This window comes from Choloepus didactylus, chromosome 10 (genome assembly GCF_015220235.1).
Source record: "Choloepus didactylus isolate mChoDid1 chromosome 10, mChoDid1.pri, whole genome shotgun sequence".
NCBI lineage: Eukaryota > Metazoa > Chordata > Mammalia > Pilosa > Megalonychidae > Choloepus > Choloepus didactylus.
In genome coordinates this window covers 39665810-39691693 of record NC_051316.1, presented here as the reverse complement: position 1 = coordinate 39691693, position 25884 = coordinate 39665810, and the positions used below count along the sequence as shown (strand labels likewise).

General features: G+C 37.6%; 1 protein-coding gene across 6 annotated transcripts in view; it reads right to left on the bottom strand.

Annotated features, from left to right (window-relative positions):
• Nucleotides 1–3419: 3419 nt before the first annotated feature.
• Nucleotides 3420–25884, bottom strand: part of PRUNE2 (prune homolog 2 with BCH domain) — a 96511-nt gene continuing 74046 nt past the window's right edge. For 2 of the 6 annotated variants that reach the window (XM_037797040.1, XM_037797042.1), the window contains 6 exons: nucleotides 25178–25309; nucleotides 23953–24039; nucleotides 18965–19063; nucleotides 15809–15844; nucleotides 10710–10757; nucleotides 3420–6674 (listed from right to left, as the gene is read on the bottom strand). In XM_037797040.1, coding sequence (XP_037652968.1) covers nucleotides 6644–6674; nucleotides 10710–10757; nucleotides 15809–15844; nucleotides 18965–19063; nucleotides 23953–24039; nucleotides 25178–25309 — 433 coding nt within the window. In that variant the 3' untranslated portion in view covers nucleotides 3420–6643. Of the gene's footprint in view, nucleotides 6675–10709; nucleotides 10758–15243; nucleotides 15283–15808; nucleotides 15845–18964; nucleotides 19064–23952; nucleotides 24040–25177; nucleotides 25310–25884 lie in introns of all 6 variants that reach the window. The other 4 variants (XM_037797039.1, XM_037797041.1, XM_037797044.1 and 1 more) reach the window with 3 other exon arrangements.

The following is a 25884-nucleotide window of genomic DNA, read 5'->3' as shown; positions in this document are numbered from 1 at the left end:
TTGAGAGCGGATTTGGAGAACTTGGCAAGTTAATAGAGAAAAGGCTGGGAGAGTGGGAAGATGAAAAAAAGAAGAGGGTGGGGAAGAGAACTAATATTTGTTGAATGCCTTCGATGAATAAAGCACTAGGCTGGGGATTTAAATCCAATTTAATTCTTACATAAACTTGTAGGGTGACAGTTTTATCTACATTTTAAAAATGAGTAAACTGAGCTCAGAGAATTTAAGTAACTTGCCCAAAGTAATGCAGCTAATAAAAAGAGCCAGATTTGAATTCCATTATGTGTGATTTCATATTCAACTGTACAGTGGAGAAATGGTCTCAGTAGCTCAGAGAAGGGGGAGAATTTAATTTTTCTTTCAGAGATTGGTCCCAGAAACTGAGTGGGAAAATGATGGTGGAGGTTTGGAGTTTGGGGTTGTAACTAGAACTTGAATAATCTGGAGAGATGTGCTGGTTGAAGTCAGAGGGAAACAGCAGAAAGAGCAGAGAAAAGAGAAACATTGAGAAGCAAACACCTTCACTTATAGGTGAGAAGAAAAAGGAGCTCAAAGAAGAGGAATCTGTGGGTGACTTAGAAGGTATGGTAGGCAGACTTCTAAGATGCCCTCCAATGGACCCTTCTGATTCTAAGCCCTCATGGGACTCTTCCCCCTTGAGCGTGGGCTGGAACCAGTGACTTGCTTCTAACCATACTATACAGCAAAAGTGATGGGATGTCACTTCCATGATTACGTTATAGAATATTATAACTTCTGTCTTGCTAGCAGTATCTCTCTCTTGTTGGTTTTGATGAAATGACCTGCCATGTTGGAGAGGCCCATGTGGCAGGGAACTGAGAGCAGCCCCCAATGAATAGCCAGCAAGGAATGAGGCCCCCAGTCTAACAACCATCAAGAAACTGAACCCTGCCAACAACCATGTGAGCTTGGAAGCAGATTCCGTCCCAGTTGAACCCTGCTCGAGTCTTGAGAGAGAATGTGGGTCAACACCTAAGAGACTCTGTGGGAGACCCTGAAGTAGTTAGGCAAGGCCTGGATTTGTGACTCACAGAAACTGAGAAAATAAATGGGTTGCTTTAAGCACTATTGTTTGGGATAATTTGTCTTGGAGCAATGGATGACAGAAACAGGAAGAAAACAGGTTAATTCATTTCACCAACTTAAGCAGGAGTTTCACAAGGAGGGTGCGACCAAGTGTCAAAGGGTGCAGACCCCACTGGGGGTAAGACTAGAGACAGAGTAGACAGCACTTAATATGCCAGGTAACTAAGTATAATTAAAATGGCTAGTCATTAAAAAGAAATAACTTTGCCTGGTTAGAGATAATTATTTTGGATGAATGTGAACTGAATTCTCTCTAGAGAAATTAGCCTCATAAGGTGATCTCCTTGCTCTCTAAAACCCACAGCTGTGTGAGGACTAATGTGTCAACAGCATTACTTTAAAGAAAAGCTCTGTGACCCAACAGTGATGCAACCCAGGGCAGACTCTGAATTTATTCCTGACATGCTGCAGCCAACTGATTCAGCCAACCCAGGGAAATGGAGCAAGTACCAGGGAAGCTGTCAAAGGAATTAGCCCCTTGGGGACACAAAAGTGCCTTAACACAGCTTTTCTGTGATTTATGGCTGAAAGTTTGGAGTGTTTTCATTTTATTTCTTTATTTCTAACTTCAGTGAAGACAGCCAAGTTATCAGCTCCTCAGTTTGTAACCCATTATCATCATCAGCCCATTAAAAGGCTCTTTTCGAATCTGAAGTTTAATTAGGATCCTATCTTCATCCCTGTTCCATTAGCATCCTCACCCTCCACGCCTACTCTCACATGTGTGCTAAGTCCTTAAATATATGTGGATTTTGTTTAAATGTAGTGTTTTTTTTTTGTGTGTGTGTGTAGGTTTATAAATGACAGAAATGACATTATGCTATAAATACTGAGTTATTTTCTGACTTTTCTGCTCTACCCTATGATTTAGGTGGTGCTCTGTGAACATGTAGTTTATTGCTTCTAACAGCTGTGTAGTATTCTGTAGTGTGTATCTACCACATTTTACCCATCCTTTTTCCTAAGTGCTAGAACCTAACTTGCCTTCAATTTCCAGTCCCAGAGCAGAATGAACCTAACAACCCAGATGGTGGTGGTGTCTCTTCATTCGCCTTTTATCCTCCTTCTCTTCCTTGTGCAGGGGACAATATCCTCCAGGACACATTCCTTGACCATGAGAATTGTGCAATGTCTCACCTTTTGTAGAGCAAAGTCTTATTACCGGTTGGTCCCACGACTTTCTGAGACACAGAGATACATGTTTGTAGTGTGTGTGTTTTTAAAGATAGCACAGTGGTGATTCCCAGCCCCAGTTTTGCCTGAGGGTTGTGAAAGTGAAAAAATGTAAAAAACTAAAAACAAAATAGCATTTAATACATTTGAATTTAAAAATAAATGTAGGCCATGAAAAGGCAAGGGATAAAGAAGGAGAAGTTTGCAAAAAATCAAGTAGCCGTGATTCATGGATAGCAGTCCAAAGTGAGAAATCACTTACCCAGAAGGTAAACAAAACATTTTGAAAGTTTTGTCCATTGAATTCTGAGACAGGGAAAGTAAAAATGAAAAGGGCTTGTTCCCCCCTACGTGGGACCTGACAGCCAGGGGAGTGAATCTCCCTGGCAACGTGGAATATGACCCCCGGGGAGGAATCTAGATCCAGCATCGTGAGATGGAGAACATCTCCTTGACCAAAAAGGGGATGTGAAAGGAAATGAAATAAGCTTCAGTGGCAGAGAGATTCCAAAAAGAGCCTAGAGGTCGCTCTGGTGGGCGCTCTTACACACAATATAGGCAACCCTTTTTAGGTTCTAATAAATTGGAACAGCTAGCAGTAAATACCTAAAACTATCAAACTACAACCCAGAACCCATGAATCTTGAAGATGACTGTATAAAAATGTAGCTCATGAGGGGTGACAATGTGACTGGGAAAGCCATATGGACCACACTCCCCTTTGTCCAGAGTATGGATGGATGAGTAGAAAAATGGGGGCAAAAAAAAAAAAAAGGCACCCAGTGTTCTTTTTTACTTTAATTGTTCTTTTTTACTTTAATTTTTATTCTTCTTATTTTTGTGTGTGTGATAATGAAAATGCTCAAAAATTCATTTTGGTGATGAACGCACAACTATATGTGAACAATTGATTGTACGCTTTGTATGACTGCATTGTATGTTTTGTATGTGAATGTATCTCAATATAATTGAATTAAAAAAACCAAATGGCTTGACATTTGAGGGACAAGGAAAGTAAAAATTTATACTGTCCTCAACTACCAAGTGCCAAGCTAAACTGACGGCCAGATGAAACAGCTGCAAAATGAAGCTACCGAGAGATCTTGCTGACTCAAAGACAGGAACCATAAAATGTGGAATCAGTTTTTATTTCTGAATTATACTGAGAGGCTATATATATAGCTATATATAGTGTTGTTACGTTTTTATATTATTAATCCACGCTATTTAGGGAGAATTTATTCATTTATTTACCAAAACAAATTCTAATAGATATTTTATTCTAAGCAATGCAATACATGGTAGAAAAACCTTTAAATATATAAAAGATTAATTTGTGCACGTCTAAATGTTTCTAAGGGAGCGAACTACTGAGGCATTGTGATAAGACAAGAGCTGCAAACATAGTACCGTAACAGAATACTTAAAATATCTATTCACAAAGGCTATGAGTAGTGACTTCCTCACACATCTCAGAGCATGTCTTAGAGGGGGACCCCATAAAACATGGTATGGCTTCAACAGGAACTTCAGGGTTTTCTTCCACACTTAGCCATTGATGTCAAATAATCTTTCTCATTCCTTGACAGCCCCTTTTATGCATATTTTGTTCTTTCACTTAATCAGGGGTTATAGGAAGAGCCACTTTTGGAAAACAATACTTTTGCCCCAATGACCCCTTCGTTCCCTTAAATACAATTCTATAGGAAAAGTGCAAAGCAGTTCCCAGAAGTCAGAACCAAAGCAAGAATGCTCAAAATGCAAGAGCTAGACAGCAGGAATACGTGAATGTTTGCATCTGTCTACCTATCTGCCTAGGGATTATTTTATCAGGAGTCCTCTAAGATTCTATTTACTTGGATAGAATTTATATGGTGGCTTTTCTCTAGCACGTGCAATTAAATTAACTTGTCTTTTTAAGATGGATAATATAGCAGATGCCTAAATATCAGAATGGTTATGCAGCCCCTAGAACAGCCCAAAGAAAACCACTGATTGGGAAAGGTGCTCATAATTTCCGTGTGGGAAGATGGAGCTTCAAAAGCATGCCATCTGAGTAGGTTTCCATAAAGGAGATGGACAAGTTAAAAAAACATGAATGTGAAGTCATTGCCTTGTCTGGTTGGCTATAACAAGAGACCTCTATCAACTCCTCTGTGACTTCAGGTTTGCACTACTGGACTAGGTTTAAATGCTGGATTCTTCATTGCTTCCTATGGCTAGGGTGACCATGTAATTTATCTTCCAAAATGGGACACCACTGAGAGCAAAAGGAGCATCATTAATAATTAGGCCATGGCAACAGTCGTCCACAGGTGAAAAAACAGGAACACTGGGTCACCATATGTAGGTCAACAGTACGTTCTGGGAGAGGTGTAATTTGGACTTTGAAAGGTAGAGGTGGAACCTCCTGTGACAGAGGGTGAGGTCTCGGGTCTTTCTATCAGACAAGCTATGTGTTGTGAGGGAGGAGACCCAAAAGAACACGGTTCAACAAGTTACTAATGTGGCTTAGCATTATGGCGGAAAGAGAGCTAAGCTATGGGTGTGGGTGAGCATGTGGGAGATGCTCATGAAGCAAGTGAGGTCTGTGAAACTCAGTCAGCTGTGCAATGGTGTCTGCCTCAGAGTGGTTCAGGGCTTTTTATACCTGGGGTTCAGAGGGTCTAGGACAGCTCTCCCTGGTGCAGTTGCTACCCCGAAAACTTGACTCTCCACCTACATTTTTATTTTTGCTAACTTGTTCATAACAGGTGATTGTGGAGACTAAGAGATGGTTTCCAGAGTAAGGCAAGGACCTCAGCAACACATGAAAATAGTTAAAGAAGAAGAAGGCATCACTTTGGGCCTTGCAAACATAACCTAAGCAGTGCTTTTGTGGCTAGGGATCCTTTCAGAAGGTCATGTATTTTACTCTGCGTGGATGCCAAAAAGGACCTAGCCACCACCTGCTCTCTTTTCAAAAAGAAATTAATTGCAGCCCAATTTGTCAGTTCTGTTAGGGAAATTAATATCTAAATACAAATATAGGGAGGAGAATGTATGTGCTAGAGCAGGAATTGACAAACTTTTTCCATAAAGACAGTAACTATTTTAGGCTTTGTGAGACATGGTCTCTGTTGTAACTACTCAATTCTGCTGTAGTAGAGCAAAAGTAGCCATATAATATGTAAAAAAATAGGTGTGGCTGTGTTCCAACAAGGCTTAATTTAGCAATACTGAAATTGGTGTAAATTTTGCATGCCATGAAACATAATTCTTATTTTGATGTTTTTCAAACATTTAAAAATGTAAAAGTCATTCTTGGTTCAAGGGCCATACAAAAACATGAGGTGCAATGGATTTGACCTTAGTTTATCGACCACTGTGCTAGAGGCCCATGGATGTGAAATCAAGATGGCATTTTAAACGGCATATGAAGACAAAAAGAAATATTTTTGTAAATGATAGTACATGCTCATATTTAATTTTAAAACTGTAATCCGATTAGGGTGTTTTAAAGCAATGACTTTTTATAATGCATGTGAGAGAGACTTTTAGATAACTGAATGTTACCAAAAAGTCAATTTCTGAGTTGTCTACTGACATTCTGGGATGGGAAGATCAACATCTTGAACTAAATTTATGAACTCAAGCACAAAAGCACAATCAGCTACCAAAACGAGGACATGAGTCCTTCAGTTTCTCAACGTGGAGGTCTTCACCATTTATTATAGAAATGATAATTGTTAAAAAGACCAATTCGCATGAAAAGTGATGTCTAATTTGGATAGTTAAAATAAAATTGACTGGCTTCCTGTTGAGAAATTAAAGCTGCATGTGGAAAATAACAAAGCTGGCACCAAGCTGATCGTGGTTTCACACCTGTGTTCTAGTTTATGGCTGTCTTAAGCTTAGGATTTTAAAGGTGAAGCTATGCACAGACAACTTCCCTGGGGAACAGTTGAGTGCTGTGTTCTTTCGATGTAAAATGATCACCAAGGGGAAACCCAGCTAATCTATGGAAACAAATCCACTCACACAGTGGATTAAATTTACCTCATTGGTAAATACCAGTTTAAGGGACAAAATACCACTGTACCAAAGGATAATGAAATACTGAAATTGAAAGTCCTACTTTCTTGCTAAGGTTCAACTAAAATCTTTGAGGCACATAATTGGCAAAATAGGAAAATACACACAATTTCATAAAACATGTTAACAGTACAGAAATTCCCTTACTGTTTTCCCCTTAGAAATTTAGGATGGCACCAGGTAGTGCAAAGTGGGAAAAAAAATAGTATCAGCCCTGTGTCTTCCAAGTAGATATGTTTCAACAGGACCATGATGCAGAAAAGCATCCTCTTCTTCCGGCCACAGCCAACTAGGGTTTTTCTTTCAGCTTCAGGTCAACACTTTGAAGGAAATAAAGAAAAAAATATGAGAAATCTGAGAAACTGAATGAGAAACACTTCATAATGATTTGGGTGGCATGCATTTGCTTTTTTCCTGAAAAAAATTCCTTACTCAAAATAAATCATGGTAAAATATAATCCACCGCTAGTTGCCAAGTCTTTGTATAAAATATGGAATGTTTATTTTTACAAACCTATTCTGGAAGCATTTTACACCATTTCACAAATGATCCAGGGAGGCAATCATTTCTACAGTAGATTGAGATAAGGAACATTATTCCATTTTGGAAATAAGGAATCTACTTTTAGTAAATAACCTTTCCTTTCCTTGTGGACCAGGTAAAATGATCTGCCTGAAATAAGTAACATCTGACAAGTGCTAATAGTATGAAGTGGTAAAGAAAAACAAAACAAAAACAAACTACTATTTTCTAGGAGCCAAATGACTCCTGCAACAATCAGCCTAACTTAATAAGGTGGATGCATATAAACAAAGAAAAGCTTGTTTTATAACATGTCTAATAGGTTCCCATATAGCTAGGGAATAACTCTAAAAGTTCCTTGGGTTACATGTGTTTTTCTTCTGCCTGTTAGTGAAGCGTCTCACAACTCACTGCACCTACACCAGAAAGAGAGAGAATCAGCAAGCCAGTAAACAGTAAGAGGAAATAATTTCAATCATGAGAGAAAAAGAAAAATGACTGGTCTGGAACAGCAGTTTGAGAAGCATCTGTGGACTGCATTGATCTCTGCCCTCCTGAGTCACAATTCTGTGTGTTGTAAAGTTTCCTGTGCTTTGGTTGCAAGATTTCCAACAGCTGGGCAGTGTTCAGTCTAGTAGTTTTAAAATTAAAGCCATTGCTAATCCCCCTCACCTGTCCATCCAGTTTATAGTAGTATAGTATCTTCATTTTGAAATACCTTGCAACAAAACCCCCAGTGAGCTGTGGGACCTTGATCAGTTTTCCATTTCTGCATCTAGAAAATGGAACAATACTTGTCTCACAGCTTGCTAAGGATTAACTCTAAAGGGTTTTTAGCTGCGACACAGTGAACATTCAGTAAACGTTACATATTGTTATTACTATTAGTAGTAGTAGTAATAGTAGTAGCAGCAGCAACAAATGGGTGTTTTTTGAAATGGAAAAATCATTTCTTTGCTTAATTACTGCACTTGCTATTGTTTTGTCTCCTTTGGGAATTTTCAGAACCTGGCCATGCTGAGTGTTGAGAGGGGACAGGTCATCCTGAATTTTAATCCCTTTTTTAATGCTCTCAAGGATCTGATTTGTTTTCTTATCTACAGAGTTTTACCACAGAAGGGTCCTCTTTTAATCCACTATGACCCTTAGACCTTCTTCTAATATACTTTTATAAAACAGGTCATTCTTGTACTTGAACTTGTTTTTGCTACTAAAACGTACTTCCTTGCTGCAGTTATTCCTAGAAGTCTGTATTAAGTGTGCTTTGATGTTTGGAATTTTATTCTTTCTCACATGATTTTGACTCAGTTTCTCTCACAGACTGGGAGAGTATTTACTAAACCAAAATTTGGGGCACAAGGTCTGAAAAGTGTGAATGTGGGGCTGAATATCTGAAATCATTTTGTGAAGTTTGAAGTGCATAGTCACTTTGTATCACCATCCAGGCCACGATAAAAATGTGAAACAATGCTTATGCCAGGATGCACATCTCAAAACAATGTATTTTTCTTACTGACCCTTTCATAAATATTTTAGGGTTTAAGTCATCCCTTCAGCTTTTAGTATACAAAAAAAAATGAGACTGAAATCTGTGTACCCTGTTTATGGAAGAAGCAAGAGATAGCCAAAGGTGGACAATTTTCTCATAATAAAATACCTAAGATCACGCTGAAGATTAATTTGTGAGACACGAGGTAGCTCGTGCAGCTAAAAAACCTACCAACAATGTTACTATTCTAAGTCTCATTAAAAAGTCATTTTTGCAAGATGTAAGACATTAATGAAAAAATTAAGATCTAAACCCCAAAAGTGAAAGAGATAAGCACCTGAGTCTGCGTTTTAAAATAGTGTTCTTTTTGAAAAGAATTACTTTTAATCAGCATTGAATAGGAAAGGAGAATTCCTCAACTTTGGGCAGAAAGTTTTCTATGAACCAACTTTCTAGCGAGTCATGCAGCCTTCTGATAATTTTACTATAGGCCGTTTTCACTTCAAATGTGTTAAACGAGGGTTCTTTACAAAGTGTCTGACAAAATTGCCTAATGCTGACGAAAACGTTTGTGCATGATGTGAAAAAGAGGGGGGTGATGGGCACAACCTTCCTTTCTCTCAGGGAAAATGAGAGGCTGCTACAGTACACAACATTTCATTTTATTGTTATCCTGATAAAGCTCCCGGGATAGCCCTTTGCCCCTTCTGCAGTTTATCCATGCAATACTAGCCCCAGAAGGTGTAAAATGCTTCCACACAGAAGTCTTTCCTCTCCCTGCTGGCCTGCAATGGATAGGAGCCAGAAGGTAAATGAAGCCCCTTATTCTAATATTAAAGCTGAAAAGCCAGCAGAAAACCTAGGTCAGTCCTTCCCCAACCCAAGCAGCCCTCTATACAAATTAGAAACAAAATGGACAAGGCAGCAAAGGAGTGGGTAAACCCAAAGATGCAGCAGCGATAAGGCTGGTGAGCAGCTGGGAGCCATGGCATTTGAGTTCACGTTAATTAACTGCGGACACAGAACTCTGCTCCAGGGGGCGCTGTTTGACCGAGGGAGGAAATAGTTGCACAAAAAATTATGGTGGACTAATGGACTGAGGTATTTTTGCAATTATTGATGCAATTGTTGTCCTCAGCTCTAAGAATGGGACAAGTGTGACCTTCAGGAAAATAACTGCGTGATTCTAGAGGTCCCCTTCAAAAAAGCCAAAATTCTTGGGACCATCACTCCGGAGTTTTTGTACATAAACTTCCTTTAAGCTGTAAGGTCAACATGGCAGTTGCAGAGATAATGCACTGTGATTTTCCAATTTCTCTTAGGACCACGAGGGAAAGGAGAGGAATGCTGCACGTACAAAAGTGACAATAGCAGACACATTTAAGTTTGATCTTTGCCTCTCCTTCTGGATTCCTTGAACAAGAACAGTGTTAAAATATCCTCAGCTTCAACTACATTAGGAGCCCATGATCAAAAGGCAAAGTTCTCTCTGAGAGCACGTTGATGACCACAGTTTATTCCTTGAAACTGACTTAGCCATTAATCAGCTCTGTCTCTTGGGTGAATAATTTTGTCCTCTCTCATCTGGTTAGATCAGAGGTTGCTCACTGATTTCAGTATTGAGACTACCTCTCTCTGGTTTCAAAATCATTGGCTGCAGAACTAAACTGCGATGTTTAAAATCCCAGCTCTGGTTCATTTGTTACAGCTGTAAAACGTTGGACTGGTCAAATAATCTGCTATGCTTCTCTTTCCTTATCTGTAAATATACCTCATAAGGCTTTTTCTGCGGATAAAAATCAAATACTGCTTGTGAAGCTTTTCACACAGAGCCCAACATGGTAAGAATGCAAGATATGTTAGACTTCCATTTCTCACAGTATCATCTTCCTGAATTCCCAACCAGACTCAATGGCCTCTTGGAATTTTCAAAACAAGGACATTTTCTTTCCCATTCACCAAAAATATTACATTTAAATAGAAGTCCAAACTTTCACTAATTTAAATAGATGATGTAATACGGAAAGCAAGGTTGCATTCCTCTCCCCTCAAAACTCTTACATCTGGCTCTAATATTCATATTTTCCCTCATTTTTGGATTGGAAAAATAGAATGCCATGTAAGGACTCAGGTTGTCCTGCAAGGAATTTAAGTGGTAACCCTAAGACTGTTAAGCTGGCAAACTTCTCTTTCAGTTGATAATTGCAGGAATAGAGATCACAAAAACTGAACATCTAAAAGGAGTTTACCCAGTCCTCATTGTATTTTTTTTTTTTTCTTTAAAAGCCCAGCCATACAACACTACAGGTAACCACATAGCTGTTATTGATGGTGAATTCTTACTCCTTCTCCATAGAAGACATTTCTGGATCATTGTAAAGGCAGCTAGTTCTGAGTGCAAGGAAAAAACAGGAAGCAGTAAACATTTTCTCCAGTGTTACCATTTTGCAAGCACAACAGATTTAAAGCATTTAAAGCATTTAAGGTGCCATTTGTTAATACCGAAAAAAAATCTATGCCTGAACAGATAATAAATAAAGCTGTGATTCTTTTATCATCAGTTTTGAAATACGGTAATTAACCATGATTTAGAAACCTAAAGGGAGCTTAAAAACTCTGAACACCTCCTCCGTCCTTGTCATTTTTTTCCCTGAATTTTCAATCTATCTTACTTAGGGAACATAATGTTACAAAACTTTATTTGCAGCCCAGTTATTAAAATATTTTATACACAAAGGAAATCCCTCTCAAGCAGCCTAATTTTATTTACACATGAACACAGTGAACTTTCAGTTTCCTAAGAATGAGGATTTTCCAAGATACTAAGAGAAATAATTCCTTTGTCAGTTGTCCCAGCTGTTGTTACAGGAAGATAATAGGTCACCCTGTACAGCTGAGCTGTGTTCTGGAATACAAATGAATCCCAACATTAACCTGAACTGAATGTGTCCAGGAAAAAAAACGTGTAATCAAATAAATGTGTTTTTATGTATTTGTGTATATTAGTCATTTTTCATATTTCATATTCGTGCTTTCTTCTGTTAACAAGTTTCTGGCTTGCTAAATATTAACTCCTGTTTAATATATAGTACAATTCAATTTTGACTTTTTCCTGGACACATTAGTTCAGGATTTAAAGGGATTCTATGATCCTTTTTAAATGTGAGGGCTCCTTTTTTAATATGAGTAATTTCACAGGCTAATCTATTTGTTTGCACATAAGAGGTTCAGTTATTAACATGAGTTATTCTTTTGAAAACCATAAAAGGTTGTCTCTCTGGGAAAGGGAGAAGGCTTTTATTTTTCTCTCACTCCACACCATTCTTATTGGTGTTCTGGTATTCTTAGGGAGGATATTTGGCAACTGTGGTGAACAAGGACAGTCAAGTAAGTGTTGACAGTGTGCTAGAAAAACCTAGCAAGACTGGAGTGGAATCAAGAAAGGAAAATCTTCCAAACCTCGGTTTTCTGCTTAGCTGAGTAATTCTTCCAAAGAAAACAGCAATTTGCAAACCATTTAATAATGTCACTCCAAGGCAGCAGATGGATTCTTCACCAGTTTCAAAAAAAGAATAGTTCTTTGTAACTATTTAACCTTCTGAAGTATTTTCCTTCCTGTGTAGATCTAAAGTTTTAAGAAAAATACCAGGCAAGCTGAGCAAATCACTTCCTGAAAGTCAATTAGTGCTGGTAGTGGTGGTGGGTGTGTATGTTGGGGAAGGGAGATGGTCAAAAACAGTAGTGGGGGGAAAAGCAAAACAATGGACAAATAGGTTTTGTTCCCTGACAAAAGACGGTTTGCCTTTGGTTACTTAAGCCCAGCCTGAAGCTTTTTAATAAAGGTCATGTGGAAAGTCAGGGCTCATCTATTAACGAAAGAACTTGCTTTCCTGGCTTCTAGAATCTAACCATGTATATTCAGTGATCACGTTTTAGAATCAAAAAATCATAATATATAGTCCGTCAAAACATTTGAGGACCACTTCAGTGGCTGAAAGGTAGGTGAGAAGTAGAGGTGCTATGTTGAAATGTTTGGAGGCATTTCAAACATCTGTGGGGTGAACAGAAAGAACTATTTCTCTTTACAAATTTTCGAACATGCAAATATATTTCAGTTCTTCATATGCACAGTGGCTCCAACGAAAGAAATGAGAATCAATTGGGGGAGAATTCTTCAGATTGGCAGCTCACCCTTTGGATCCAAAGCAAGAACACAGATACCTAAGACGTGTCTATTTTTTATTCAGCCCTTTACTTTAAGGCAGTGCTTCTCAAAGTGAGGTCCCAACTGGCAGCATCAGCATCACTTGGGAACTTGCTAGAAATGCAAATTCTCAGGCCCCATCCCAGATCTGTCGAATCAGAAACCCTGGGGCCCAGGGTAAGGCATTTTAACAAGCGCTCCAGATGACTCTGATGCACAATAAGCTACTGGAGAATCGCCTCTCAATAGCAATGAACTTCCCTCTTATGCATATTCATTAAGTTACACAGCAGAAATTTACTGATCATCTACTACATACTAGGTAGGAGGATGGTGCTTCCTCTAGGAGAGAAATCAAGACTTTTCAGGACCATCTAAAACCAGTTAGACACAGGAAGCATGGGGTGGGGAAAAGAGCAAAATGGTGGATTTGAGGGAAAAACCCTGGAAGCTACACAACTAGAACAAAAATGAGAACTGTTTTACTATGGTAGCTAAGCAGGAAAGAATAAGGAAGAAAAAAAATTGTTGAAGGAGGCAAAATTTCATGGTAACAATAAAAAATCCTGACAGTATGACTTTATAATGGGTTTGGCTGGAAAATTATTGCTGGCTCTCCCCACTCCCCATCTTTTGCTTCAAAATTAGCCCTTCAATTCCATAAATATGTTATCATTCCCCCAAAAAATGAATCTGAAAGAGAAGCTCATTGACAGTTCTCTCTCTGGGAATGACACAATGCAATCTGAGTATAGATAAATGCTAAAAGGGTAGGTCAAGTAACATTTGGTTCTTTGATTCCTAATATCTTCTTAGCCCTCTTATTCTTTTGGCTAACAACAGCTGAGGTAGAGACTGAAGATTCTATCAGAGTAAACATTTACATAATTTTGCATTATGCTAGTCTAAATGGCTGTCAGTTATTTTGAAAGAAAATAAGAGGAAAAGAATATTGTAATAGTAAACTGCACTGGTCTTAACTTTCTTAAGCAAAAATCTTTCTTTTAATTTTAACCCCCAAGAGCCACACTACAGGCAAAGAATTCTACAGGTTACCTGCAATAAAAACATGCAGTAGAAAAAATGACCAAAAGGATTGTTTCAATGAGGAATTGGTATTTACAAGGTATGTAGAAAAACCTCATTAATTTAGATCTTATTTGCTCAGAATTTGTAGGTCTTTGGACACTGGACAGGCTTCCTACATTTTCAATAACTATGAAAATGGGAACTGGTTATAAAAAGTCACAGTATAAGCAATATTTGAAATGGAAAGCAAGCATAATATGCTTAGTACAACAAGATTCCCAAATTGCCCTTGTCTACAGTGTCAAAACTTTATTTGTTTTCTTATTTATTTATCTATTTATTTATTTAGCTAAGACAAATGAGACATTTACTTCAGAGTTGGGCAGGACATTGGGGTGTCTCATGGAAATAAAGGAAGAGCTGCAGGAATCAGGGCCCTTTTATGTCATTGTTTGTCCATCTCTGCTTACCTGTGCTTCTCTCAGTTAATTGTGACAACTTCCCACAGGCTTTCTCCTCCTAGAATGTACATGATCACCAGTAGTCGCTGCTTAGCAGCCTCCCAGTATTCTTAGATGAATTTCAGTGATGGATTCTGACTTTCACCATTTGAGTTATGTACCACTCCCTGCTGCCTGAACATGGGCCACTATCTTTGATCATGTGCCTACCCCTCCTCTCAGGGTTCAAAATTAACTCATAACTTGAAAATAGGAAAAAGACGTTACTAGATGTTCTTTCAGAGCAGTGCTGGGCTGACTTTCTATTGCCCAAGCCATTTTACAACTCTGTAAGTGCAGAGGCTAACTTTAGATTTTTGTCCAGCAGAGATGCGTACTAATTTCTGTCTGGTGGAAAAGAAAAGCTCTGATGTTACAGTTTATTGTCCTATTGGACATTAGGTGGTTTGGAATCTAACCCAACAATCTTATCCTAATATCCCTTTATTAAATTGCCTATAAATATCTAGCTTCTTAAATGTTCCTTTAACCGGTTTTAACATCTCACTGGCTCACTTATTAAATAATGAGTTGAATAAAATCACTGGCATGTGTTCATTTTATATTTGCATTAGAGTTATAACCTCCTTTTTTGAAAATTATGTTTTGACAATAGTGAGTAATGATCTTTTTTCTTTGCATCAAAATAGCTCAGAGGCTATTAAGAAGTATTTCCAAGTCACTACATAAAATTTGTTTTGTTTTTTTTTTTAGATCTTGTAAAGACATGAGATTGATTCTATTAAAGTATTCCAAATTTTGACTTGCTATCATTTCTCCCCATAATTTTGAATTAGTAAGGTTTGATTGCTTCAATATATCTAATAATCATCTGGACATTATACCAGAGGTAGCAATGTGTGTGATGTGTTCTTTTGCTGTGATTCCTAAAATCTCATATACATTAAGAAACTATTAAGAAACAGTGACAAATGCATTCCTTACAATAATCAAGCTCATGGGGAAAAACAGATTGAAGTAGAACAACAGAAATTGTATCCATCAGGAGAGAAAGGGAACTTTTAAAGTGCAGCATTTATTATCAGGCGCAAGGATAAACCACCAGACATGCAGTTTCTTCCAATTCATTCCTGAAATGCAAGCCAAACATCACACCAGCTGCCAAATGAAAATCAAGTCTTACTTAGCTGCTTCTGATGCTTCCCTCAGTTCTTCATCCAGTCTGCGTGAGCAAAAATTATCGGTGTAGAAAAGAAACAAAAAACAAGCAAGCAGAGCGTGAGAGAGTCACCCAGCAAAGCAGAGCCAAAGGAAAGTGGAGGTATGTGCTTTTAAAAACAGTCCTCAGGAGCTCTGGGATACACTCCTTCAATTAAATATGGCGTCACTTCCTCTCATTCAGTATTTATATCTGTTTGCTTTGCAAATTCCTTCATAAAGGAAGGTATAAAAGTTGCTGGGGGATCAGAAACATGCTGGCTGAATAAAGCTGAAAGCATCCAAGTCAATTTGTGGAATACAATTAAAGTTAGCTTGCAGCCTGGGCCAAGTCAAGGGTGTGTTTGGTTTAGAGGCTTCAGTTTGCAAATCAGGTTGACCTCAACAGCTTTACACACAGGACAAAGACAGAAAATGGTGTACAAGGGTCTGAGGCAATGACCTCGTGCTCTGGTAGCATGTTGAGGTCACCCAGGAGTAAAACACACACACAGAGGATCCAGCATGAATTGTAAATCAGAAGATTTTACCTCACACTTCGTTTATAAGATCTCTCCTCATCATACCTTCCGAGACAAAAAAACGAACTCAGTGAGGAAACAAGCAGACAGATGGGAAAAAAAAATGGCAGGTGAATGTTCTAAAAGACAGCTAAAACATGAGGGGGGAGAAAAACCATCCAAATAATGGTCAAATTGCATTTTGGGAGAAATCTTATTTTCATTAGATACAGTGACTTATGATGTATAATTATACATTTGATTATTTATAGTTACAACTTTAATTACAAATCAGGTTTCAAGTTGGGCAGATTTTTCTTTCATTCAAGCTCTTTGATGACAGGCTCCATCCGAACTGAATACTGGTCTTGGGACTGGCCCAGACCAGATTTTAAACATTTATTCTGTAATAGGAAGGAGCTATGCTTTGTATCAACTTGAAAATTTCATTAGAGCCAGTAATAAAAATGGCAGAAAAGATGCCCAGAGAAGATGGATTAGGGAAAATGGAAGAAAACACGGGCCCTTGGGGAGGACACGCACAGTTTTAAATTTCTTTCTCTGGAAAGAAACAGACCCCTTCTTCCTGAAGTAACTTTTCCCCAAATGGAGTCCTTGAAAACTCCACGAGTGAGACGTGTCCTAGGCACATTTAACTTCTCAGCAAACATTTTCAACACAGAAAGGAAATTTGTCATACGGCAGTGCGTTTCTAAAAGCAATATGATCATGATAAATAATATTCAGGCTTGGCGATGCTGTGCCAGGCGGCTTCCTAAATGCTTTATGTACATTGTTTTCATTTATTGCTCAGGACAATGCTGTGAGATGTACATTACTTGCTCCAACAGGAGAGTTTTAATGGGTTGTTTCAAGTCTTAGAGACATTAAGAGGTAGGAAGGAAGGTTCAAATCTAAATAGACATGAAAGCCCATCCTCTTCTTCACTTCACTGTTTCCAACTGCTACACCCTGGAAAGTATTACCATATTCACCTGGAAAGTGGACAAGGCTCATTTCCACTGGAAGAGAGAATGTCCTTGCCAACTTTTACAAAGGGAAGTAGCATTATAGGAGGTGGGTTCTCCATAAGTTTTTTTTTCAGTAGTAGAAGTGGATTTTGGAGATGGAGGATGCCATTGTGAGGAAGCAAGCCAGAGTTGTTTAGTATGCAGGCTGTGGGAGCCTCCATGTAGCTACTGAGGATGAAGACGTGGTCAGGATCTCAGGAACACTGCTCGATTCAGCTGAGCCAGCTGACCACTGCAAGCCCAATGAGCGTCCTGTGATCATCTCTGACTGAGGATGTAGTTAAAAGGTGGATACCTTTAGGGCAGCAAAAGAACCGAGTAGTAGAGAGCATGAAGATTTTGGAGCTGGACCCACCTGCATTTGAATTCTAGTTCCGTCTCCTCCTGGCTGCGTGACTTTGCATAGGTAACTTCTCCTTACTAGGTTATCTTCCCCTCATCTGTAAAATGGAGGTTTACTCCAGGAATTAAATAAATGATATAAAAAGAGCAACCTCTATGCCTGGCCCAGCATAGGTATACATTAAATGAGAATATTTCCCTTTCAGTTCCTGTGCTTTTTTAAATTTTAAAGTGAGAGAGGGATTCCTTTGGAAGCCCCAAATGGGAAGTTCATTTTGCTACCTGCTGTGGATGAAGAAGGGGTAAACTTGTCTGGTTTTTTTGTTTTTTTTTTTTTTTGTTGTTTTTTTGAGCTTAAAAGGTAAGACCCCCTAATTTCTAGTCCAAACCAAAATTTAGTGAATCAGACACAGTGGGAGAAACAACATGATACATAGAAAACAATGTGTCTTTGCAACACTGAATCAAATAGGAGTGCCCATTCTCCTGCTACCTGCATTTTAAAGCCCTAGCTCCAAGCAATCGTTCAGTTAACTTTCACTATCATTATTTTCACAGCACACTCCTGAGATCTTCTGCGCCCATGCTTTCCCCTTGTAGGCTGCAGCTGCTGCCTTACCAGGTACTGAGTGAGGAAACAATTCATAACCATCCCACCCACCACTGGGCAAACACAATCTGCCTAATCTTTTACCTGAAGAGAACCCTGAGGAAAAAGGATTTAGCAGAAAACAAAGATTCTTTTTTTCCCCCTATTTTCTCAGGATAGTGCAGACAGATTATTTTACATAAGATGTAAAAAAATCCAAACTCTGCTAAGACCTTACTGTGTCTGTGTGGGTAGGGGGACATGGATAACAGATGTACTGGTAAGTGGTAAATTTATGCTTTCTCCAAAATGGTAGTAACATTCAAGGTAAAAAAAAACAAAACAAGACAAAACTAGCAATAATCAATCATATCAAGAGAGGGTCATATGAAAGAGTATCTGATAGAAACAGAATTGATTATAAGAGAAATTATATTTATTGGAGGACATTTGTGCCAGTTTGAATGTATTATGTCCCCCCAAACCCCATTATCTTTGATGTAATCTTGTGTGGGCAGACCTATCAGTGTTAATTAGATTGTAATTCTTTGAGTGATTCCATGGAAATACGCCCCACCCAATTGTAGGTGATAACTCTGATGAGATATTTCCGGGAGGTGTGGCCCCACCCATTCAGGGTGGGCCTTGATCAGTGGAGCCATATAAATGAGCTGACAAACAGAAGGAACTCAGTGCATCTGTGAGTGACATTTTGAAGAGGAGCTACAGCCAAGAGGGACACTTTGAAGAAAGCACAGGAGCTGCAGATGAGAGACAGTTTGAAGATGGCCGTTGAAAGCAGACTTTTGCTCCAGAGAAGCTAAGAGAGGAAAAACACTCCAAGAGCAACTAAGAGTGACATTTTTGATGAACTGCAGCCTAAAGAGGAACGTCCTGGGAGAAAGCCATTTTGAAACCAGAACTTTGGATCAGACGCCAGCCAGGTGCCTTCGCAGCTAAAAGACGTTTTCTGGACACCACTGGCCATCCTCCAGTGAAGGTACCTGATTGTCGATGACTTACATTGGACATTTTATGACCTTAAGACTGTAACTTTGTAACCAAATAAACCCCCTTTATAAAAGCCAATCCATTTCTGGTGTTTTGCATTCTGCAGCATTAGCAAACTACAACAACATTTAATATTTGTTTTTAAAAATAAGATAAGACTCTTTCCCCACCACTCCAGAAATGAGTTCTTTCCCTTCTCCAATCAGGACTTACTTGATGATGCTCTCTGGAATATGGATGCAATCCATTGGGATCAGCTGACTGAGTTCCGATAAGCTACTGACATATTTAATTTTACTGCTGAATTTTGAACTAAACAGAAAAAGAAAAAATGATTAGTTGCTCCTTCATCCCTCCTTGGCCTCTTCCGGAAAATCCTGGTGTCCCTTAGCATCTTGCCCTAGCCCTCCTCATGAGAAGTAAGGCTAACAGGATTTGAGCTGTAGGTGCCAGATGCTGCTAAGTGGTTTACACACACACACACACACACACACACACACACACACAACTCATCTATTTCTTAATACAGCCTAGTGAGGTAGATTATTATTATTCTCTTTTAAAGCTAAGGCACTGAGACACAGGAAGTTAAGGATTTGCCCAAGGCTTCACCATCAGTAAGTGGCCTGGCTTGCATTTAACTCAGGCTGTATGACTGCAAGGCTCAGTCACCCCCACTCATGGCTCCCAACATTTCCTGCCACTCCGAATAGTGCTGTTTTATGATTTTGTTTGTTTTGTTTATTTGTGTTTAACAAACAAATCTTATCATTAATTCTTTCAGAATCTACTAAGGTTGGCGATATTTTAAAAGTACAGTCAATTGAAATAGCAAATCATGGAGACAGAAAGTTGATCAGAGATTACCAGGGGATGGGGCATTGGGGCTGAGGAGAGGGGGTTGGAAAAATGAAAAAATAAATAAACAAATTCTTCACCTGTAAATATGATTGCTAATATTGGTAATAACTTATTCATTAACATAAAGGAGAATTTTTGTCTCTTTGGGGCATTTGCCATATAAATCTAGTATGATCTTATTATTGAATAAATGTGTATGAGATGATATATAATGTGCATGTTTTATAAAGTTGCTGTGCCCACTGAATGTGTTCTGAATACAGGATTAGGTTCCTGTGAGATGGTCACAACATTTTGTCAGTTAATCAATGCGGAACCTTGTTTCATGTGTGCTTCTGTTTAAAGGCACACTGTGTCTTTAGCTTCTTCCTTAAATTTGCATACAGTGACTCCCTGGGCAGTTCTTCCTTTCAACAGTCTTTTAGAGACTGCCACCATTTAACCCTGTATAGAAACAGTATAATTGCCTTCAGAATTCATTAGAGCAACATTTAAACAAAGTCTCTGATCAGAAATTTAAGCAAGTTTAATCAAATCACATTTGGGAGGCAGGAATTGGAGCTTGTTAAATAAAGTGTTGATTCATTAACACTGAACTCACAGCCAACAGCACGACCACTCATGCCTGAACGGAGTTTATCAAACAATGTATTTTCTCCAAAAGATGCATTGCAGCCTTGCACTTAGGAACACTAGACAGCACTGCAGCATTACACTTGGGCCATTTTAAACAGCAAAATCACCAACAAAAGCACAAAAATGTGAAAAATGTGGCACTAACTATACCACTATACCACAAAAAGGACACTTTATTTACAGTATTATAGTTGAAATAAGAAGACAGAGCGCTGCTTTGTTCAACCTCAGCAGGGAATGTGCATGCATCCAGTGACTCAAATTTTTTGCCACTCTGCACATGCCCGTGAATGACCGTGAAAGTGTCATGAATACCGATTTTGGGGTTATGAATAAATTTTAGCGAGTAGGCAAATTCACAAACATGGACTCTGTAAATAAAGAGGAATAACTGTATATATAAACTTGCTCTCCTCTCTTATTTATTTCTATTTAAAATTTTTATTTTATCTTATTAGTTTTAGAGCTCATTCCAGATGGACCAAAGTTCAACAATGTGGTTCAATAATTGGATTTGAATTACAAACACCTTTCATCTAAACACTATCATTTTTGACATATGTAAAGGCACAGAAAATGATCTGGGAGGATTCTACTGAAACTGATGATATAAGTTGTTTCTGGGAAAGGGGATAGGAACATGAATTGTTCAGTGTAGAAGGAAGAACTCATTCTGACCTGTAATGATTTAATGTTTTAACTCATTCTGACCTGTAATGATTTAATGTTTTATAAGAATACATTTTTGTACTATTTGTGTAATTACAAACTGATTTCTAAAATGTATCATTCCACCTGAAGCGACAATTGATCAAGAATCAAATGTTCTCGAATGGTTTCAAATGAAAAGGCCCCTATTCTACTGGGATAGTTCTGAGCTGTCTGCCAACCCTACTACCTTGTGTTCAATACTGTGCATTCTAGTTGGCTGCTTTTTCAAGGTCAGTTCTCTATATGCCTATCGTTAATATTTTACTTCCTGTTTTGACCCTGGGTCGCTAGCTGTGACTTGTGAACAAGTTACTAGCCTTCCTTCCAGCACAGTCATTTCCAACCTGCCTGATAAGTCTTGAGTAAATATGAACTACGAATGATATGCCATGCTAGGCATCTTCCTTCCTCTGGAGTTTTTGAGCTAAATCCAGGTTTCGATAAAAGACACAGTCAGTGGCATGAGAAGGAGGAAGTCATGCAAGAAGAAAGTCTCCAAGTCCACTGTTATGTTCATTAGACTTACAGTTCTCTAAACTCACCATGTTCTTTCCTTCTTGGTAGATTTGTTCCTGCTGTTTCTTCCATCTGGATTGCCCTGCTCCCTGATTTTAGCTGGCCAACCCAAACTCACCTTGAAGGGAACTCTTCTGGAAAGCCTTTTTCAGTGCAGACTCTCAGTCTTTGTTCCCCACATGTTACCCCCAAACTCATAATAAGTTATCATCCCTCAAAGTGCTTCAATTGTACCCTGCATTGTAATTGTTTAATTGATTGCCTACGTCTGCTGCTAAGCTGTGATCTCTTTGAGGTCAGCAATTGAGCCATTTAATTTCTCAAAGCAAATAACTCACTACAAAAATGTATTTGCCATATACCTCTATTGTAGATATATTTTAGTGGTCTCTTTTTACAAATCTAAAAGTTGGTTATGCTGATGAAAATTAATTGATTAAAAAGGGAGAACTTCAACAGGGCTTTACCAGAGGAATCTGTAAAATACAATGATTACATATTTGAAATGCTTGTTCTTTAGAATTAGACAGACAGTTTCAAAGCCTGAGCCTATCATTTGTGGGCTATGTTACCTGGGATGCAACTTTGGGCCCCTCGCCAAATCCAGTTCATTGCCTGTTTCGTAGAACTCACGAGCTAAGAATCATTTTTTCATTTTTAAATGAGTGAAGAATAGTACTTCATGACATGTAAAAATCATAGGAAATTCAATTTCAGTGTTAATAAATAAAGTTTTATTGGAACACAACCACACTCCTTTGCTTACATATTGTCTATGGCTGTTTTGACTGCTTTTGTTCCACAATGGCAGAGTTGAGTGGCTGTGACTAACACCAGGTGGCCCAAAAAGCCAAATGTATTTATTATTTGATCCTTTCTGTAAAGTTTGTTGGCTCCTGCCTTAGACAATTCATTTGGCCTCACTGAGCCTCAGAGTTTTTTTTCTATATAATGGAACTAATAAACATTACCTCCTTCAGAGCTCTGCATTAGGGATGCCACTAGGGTTAAATGAAATAGTGCATGCAAGCATGCAATAAAATACAAGCCATTATCATACGTAATTCACCACAATACTATTTGCTATAATTTTTAAATTATTGTTATAATTATTATTTTGTTGTTATTATCATCTATTTCTATCATGATTTTAGGCAAGACTTTATTCTATTTTCAGAGCTCTCTAGAAAATAAAAGTATATTGTCCTTTTATTAATATTATTATTACTATTATAAATAGTGTTGACAATCATTTTTTCATTATTCTTACAGTCATAAATGCTTTGGGGTTTATCAAAGCATTTGTCTTATAATTTTAACAGCTGAGTTATCAAGGAAACATCAGTCAATATCAATGTTAATGTTTACCTTATTACTCAGTTAACTTTTTGTAACCTCATCACTGTGCATTGATTCCTACACCCTCTTGCCAAAGCATTTCCTGTTAATATTCAAATAAGTGGCTTTTTGTATACCTTAAATATGTCATAATAATTCTTAGAGCAATTTAACATAGTATGTAAAGGGTTGAACTCTGGTACTCAAGTGTTGAGAGTAGAGACTGCTAAATAATTTTAAGTAAACAATGAACAAAATGGTAGAAACTGGAAGGCACAATAAAATCTTTGCAAACAGTTGTAAAGGATTTCACTCTTTAATTTTTTTCTCCAGAAGTGAAGTTAGTAGAATATTTTTTTAAATAATACATTAATGATTTTGAGACAGGAAAAGAGTAATTTGTTTCTATCCCGACTTTAGGCAAGACTTTATTTTATTTTCAAACTTCTCTAGAAAATAGAAGTATATTGTCCCTTTTATTAAACTGTTTTAAGCCTTACCATGTTATGAGGCATATCTTACTTTTCTTTGCATCCCCAAAATGTAAGGTTACATAGCACCTAATGCAAAAGAAGTGCTGGTAAAATATTCACCAAATTGAATGGAAGTGAAACCAAGAATCCTTGTGGATGATCAAAACACAGCTCTCAAAATGCCTGCCAGACTGTTACTTAACTTTGGTGACTGATATGGTATTTGTTCAGAAGTGGAAAAATTAAGGCAATATATAGCTCTCATTTGTGTCCTTGGTTAGTGTTAATTTTCTATCACCACATTACTCTCCCTTTTCTGTTCTCTACAAAATAGCATATTCACTTTAAATAAATTTATGGCCTATTTCTTTTCCTGATATGGCATGGAAACCCCACCACTTTCATCTTGCATGTTTACATAGGCTATCTACAGGTTATTTTTTATAATGATCAGGAGGACAAATATTCACTTTAGAACAATTTTCCCTCTTAATTCAGAACTTTTGAGAGATAGTCCAAAGTATCTTTCCTAAAAAGATGGAAGGAAAATATATTTTCCTCAATACTTTCTTAGTTTATAAATTCTTGTTTATAGGGCAATAAATACATATTTTCAAAAAAAACTACTGGCAGTACTTTTACTTTTAGTACAATTAATAACTATACCTTATAAAAGGCCGTGTCACTGCAAGGATTGTTCTGATGAACCAAGATGGGTGAACAATGATGAATGATTTCAAATTCTTCCGTAACCTATTTTGAAAAAAGAAAAAAAAATTACTCTTAACCCATTTTTAGCAGGAATGAAGGCAGAAAATATATCTCCCAAAAAGAATAAATATAATTTTAGGGAGTTCTAGGCTAGTTACCTTTATCTGGTAGGAATGTTTAGAATGGTCGTGACTAATAAAAGTAATGCTTTTGAGACGTAATTAAAAACTTTTATTCTCCCATAGGAATAAATGTAAAATATAATGACTATATTCTTGGAGTACATAAATCTACACATATCTGGCATATTTTTGTTTAATGACGCTTTTTATTTTTGCTTGCATTATCTTTACTATTTTGAAAAGAAAACATTCTTAATAGCAACTTAGATAATTTATTCAATCTCACTGAACCTTGGTTTCTTTTGTGTAAAAGAAAGAGTAACAGTATATTATGGCAGTTATTTGGCCTTGAGATTATCATTTTAGCTTTGTTGATCTTCAGGTGCATTTTTCGGCATTAGCAATGCTACTTTGTGAAGGTTGGATCATAAAATAGGTTTAATTAGCATAACAGGGCACTTGTGTGTTTATGCCAGGGGCCACATCTAAGGGGAAAGCCACAATATCATAGACATCATAAATTTATGTGCATTATGATAGCTTTCCTGCAGATGACAATAAAATATGTTGTTCTAGTAAAATCAGCATGAATGGAATTAAAATATCTTGAGGAAAGGGCATCTTTTTCTAATTTACATAATGGCACTCTATGAGCTAGTGGTTAACTTGAATTAACAGTGAATGTTGAAATAAGCGTATGGTGGTTGTCCAAATCACAGTAGTGCAAGGTCAAATGATATCAGTAAGGAATCATGAGTATTTTGGTTTATCAGCTCAAGTTGCATATCCATGAGGCGATAGCATATGCATAGTTTAAAACAGACTTGGTCTCCCAGGTTTGAGCTCACAGCATTCAAACAAATCTGGGGAAGATCTGCTTTATTTCAAATTTGGGGCATCAAGTGACACTTCTATTAATATTTTTAAAAGTTATTTCAAATCTGCATGATTCAAATGTTCATAAAGTGTGATTTCACCTTTGATAAATCAAAAAGAAATTAGATGTGGGGGCTATTGAGGAAGACAAAAATGGTAATTAAATACTGAAGCCCACATACCGCCTGTCAATCATCTGGTAGCATTTCTTCATCCAGCCTAGCCCTGGCATCTTCCTTCTCGGGGTTGCACCATTCAGGTAGACAATCATATAGTCTTCAGCTACCATCAATTCCAAAGTACTTATTACGTATCTAATCACAGGAGGGGAGAGGAGAGTTTTTAGTTCCCACATGAAATATTCCACTCTATTTACACCACAATTATATAACATTTAAATAACAGGTTGTATGGTATCTAAGAATGGTTGTGGCTATTACCTCCTCACCTTTAGAAGAATGTAGTTACGTAAGATCATTTCTCTGAGAGTTAGCATTGCTCATTTATTTGAATGGGTACCTTTCTGTAAAAATGCAGGGTCATTAGTAAAAAGTGTTGGTTAAAAATCTGACTTTCAAAATCGCCAACAGTGTTATAAAGTACTAAGGATGACTAAGAGTAAATAAGAGCTTAATCATAGTGAGGTCATCATCTGTTGACTAAGAACATGCTACTGGTAAACAAAAACACTTCACCCAAAGGAAATGGTACAAGATTTTAAAATGTAGGCCAAAAATGAAAAATGTTCATTTTGTTTTCAGTCTGTTCTATTGGCAAAAGAGCTCCTTTAAAGGTTTTAGTATCTTGAGCAGTGGTCCTTGGCAGAGATTTCATTGCCTTTTTTCAAAGCCTTAGAATATTCAGTATCATCTGTCTAATTTAATTAAAG